General features: G+C 38.3%; 1 protein-coding gene across 1 annotated transcript in view; it reads right to left on the bottom strand.

Annotated features, from left to right (window-relative positions):
- Positions 1 to 883: 883 nt before the first annotated feature.
- The window catches only part of LOC104956393 (platelet endothelial cell adhesion molecule-like), a gene marked incomplete at its 5' end in the record, with an annotated part of 3,419 nt that continues 1,609 nt past the window's right edge, over positions 884 to 2,693 (bottom strand). Inside the window, 2 exons of the mRNA XM_010783876.1 lie at positions 884 to 1,189; positions 2,234 to 2,503. Coding sequence (XP_010782178.1) covers positions 903 to 1,189; positions 2,234 to 2,503 — 557 coding nt within the window. The remainder of the gene's footprint in view (positions 1,190 to 2,233; positions 2,504 to 2,693) is intronic.

Genomic DNA, 2,693 nt, shown 5'->3' on the forward strand with positions numbered 1-2,693 from the left:
AGTTAAATGCATCAATCTGGTGCACTTTGAGAGCAAAATGAAGAGATCTATGGATACATCTCTCAACACCTATATGAAACAGAACTGTAAACAGATTTACTTTTTCTATATGGATATTTTACAAATTACCCTTTTAAACTTTATTCTTTTTTTACTGTCATATAGTATTTCATACCTGTTTTTCATTTATTCTCTTATTTTTTTATAACTATAATGATCATATAAACGTGTGCCTCGGAAATAATTGTTTACATGAATGGTGACCAAAACATTTGAGACCCACTGAGATAACACTGAGAGAGTCCTTTAGCTCACTGAGCCTCTCAGTCTGACAGGAGAGGACTCTCCTCCACTTTGTTGTTGAAAAAACTCCTTAAATGTATATCCGTTAGCGTAGCTCGCTAGCACCAGAAGCTAACAACAACGATCTCCGGTACTGGTGCGCTCGCTCTCTCTCTTTCTCACGCACAGAAAATGGCTCGTTCCACACACACAGAGCCGAGCTTTAATGAAACACAGAGACCCAGACGTAATAGTACTGTATCATATTACTTTCGAATCAATAATTTTTCAAATTATGATTATTATTATTTTTTTAATCTTTTAAAGCATTTTTTCCTGTCATGCCTCTTCGCCCCCCACTTTGGGAACCACTGGGTTAGGGCTTGGGGTTGGATTATCATGTTAAGCCAATCCAAGACAGAGAAGGATGTTAAGATGTTAAGACATTAACATTACATTACATTACATTGCATTTAGCTGACGCTTTTATCCAAAGCGACCTACAATAAGTGCGTTCGACCAACAAAGTACAAACTTGAAGAAAACGGAATCATATAACATTAAAATAGAGAGGTGTGTATTTAAAATGGCTTTGTTAAATGCAGCCTCTGAAAGACCCATCACGTGAGCTTACCTTTAGGACGTACAGTCAGGGTTTCACTGCGTTTCACTATTTCCTTGGCTTTAGCTACACAGGTATAGTTGAAATCATATAGCAGGGCTTTGACAGAAAATACTCCGTTGACTTTGGAGTTCAGTGGGCTTTCGGTTGGATCAAGAGTGTATGTCAACTCGTCCTTGCCGAGTCTTTCAGAGGCAGAGCTCTCACTTCTGCAGTTTAGTGTCATGTATTCCCTTTGAAAGACTTCAGCAGGATACATGGTGAGAGTGGGCACTGAAAACAGCTCTGTGGATAGATACAGAAAACAAGTCATCATCTGCTTTCATATCACTTCATAGAGGAAATGCTTTTATTTACAACAACAAAATGTGTAAAAAGACTGTCAGACTTATAGAGTGCCACAGTGGCGCGTTCTAAAACCCGGAAGTAAGTTAGCATTTTACCACTTCCGGTTCCTTCGACAAAAAACAATCATAAATCTTATCGATAGATTTATGATCGATAGATTTACGATCGATAGATTTATGATTAGAACATTATAAAAGCAGGGTAGACATGTGGATATTATCCGGCTGAAAAAAACGTGATCTGTCTCTTAAATGTGTGTCAACCACAGACCTTATTTCCAGCTATTTTCCAAAATCCTATGGAGAAATTGCATTGTTTTTTGTCGAAGGAACCGGGAGGAGTTTATTTCCGGGTTTTAGGATGCGTCACTGTGGCACTCTATTAAACAATAAATAATAGAAATACTGTTAATTGGATAAAATAAATGAAAAGCTAAGAACTGACTATTGAGTGTCTGATAACATTTAACAACATTGTATCAGTTTTGGAGCTCCACAGGTGTAGCATTCATAAGAATATAGTAATGGATTCCAGTTGAACTGGGAGGTTAGAATTTTAAAGTTCCTAGTCCAATTTCAACTTTAACGCCCAATAAAGTCAAATTTACGCCTTGAAAAGTCAGCAGAACCTCACTAACCCAGAGCTCAAGCTCCTGGATGACATCAACCAGTGGAAGCTGAAGTAAGAGTAATACACCTATGTATATGTTAATAAATCAGTCATACAGAACATGGTTCAACTTTTATCTGTGGCACTGGCCATGTTGCTTCTAAGCTTACTATGGAGTTTGTATGTACAAATACAGCGTAATGCATTATTAACTGGTATTGCTAACAATGGCTAGCAAAGCTAACAAAGCTACTCAGAACTCAGTATTAATGCTAATCATTGATATTTAAGATGAAACATACATCAGTAGCTATTACACATATTTATATGCAGGCTGCAGTTTGCACACAGGTATTTTTCTTGTCCACTCACCAGTCACTGACACCGCCTTTGTGTAAATTTTTCTAACATTTCCCATCTCTAATCTGCACTCAAACTCTCCAGGGTCCTTTGCCAGAGCGACCATGCTGTGGTTGACTTTAGAGTATCCAATGCTGAGAAGCTGGCTCCCCTGGCTCAGGTACAGGTTGATACTTTCCGAGCTGCGCTGATCGTTTTTGACCGAGCAAAAGATGTGGAGTTTGTCTCCTTCATAGATCTTGGACTTGGGGAAAATCTCCAAAACCGCTACGATGGGAAGCTCTAAGGAAACAAAACCAATGAAGAAAAAGCTCTGAGACGCCTCAAATGTACGGTGGCCCTGAAGTGCAAGTCAAAACAACATTTCATAAAACGCAACAGCATTTCATAAAACACGACATTTCAAAAAACACTACAACATTTCACAAAACGCTACAGCATTTCGTAAAACACAACGACATTTCAAAAAACA

This window comes from Notothenia coriiceps, unplaced genomic scaffold, assembly GCF_000735185.1.
Source record: "Notothenia coriiceps isolate Sejong01 unplaced genomic scaffold, NC01 NC01_scaffold00025965, whole genome shotgun sequence".
NCBI lineage: Eukaryota > Metazoa > Chordata > Actinopteri > Perciformes > Nototheniidae > Notothenia > Notothenia coriiceps.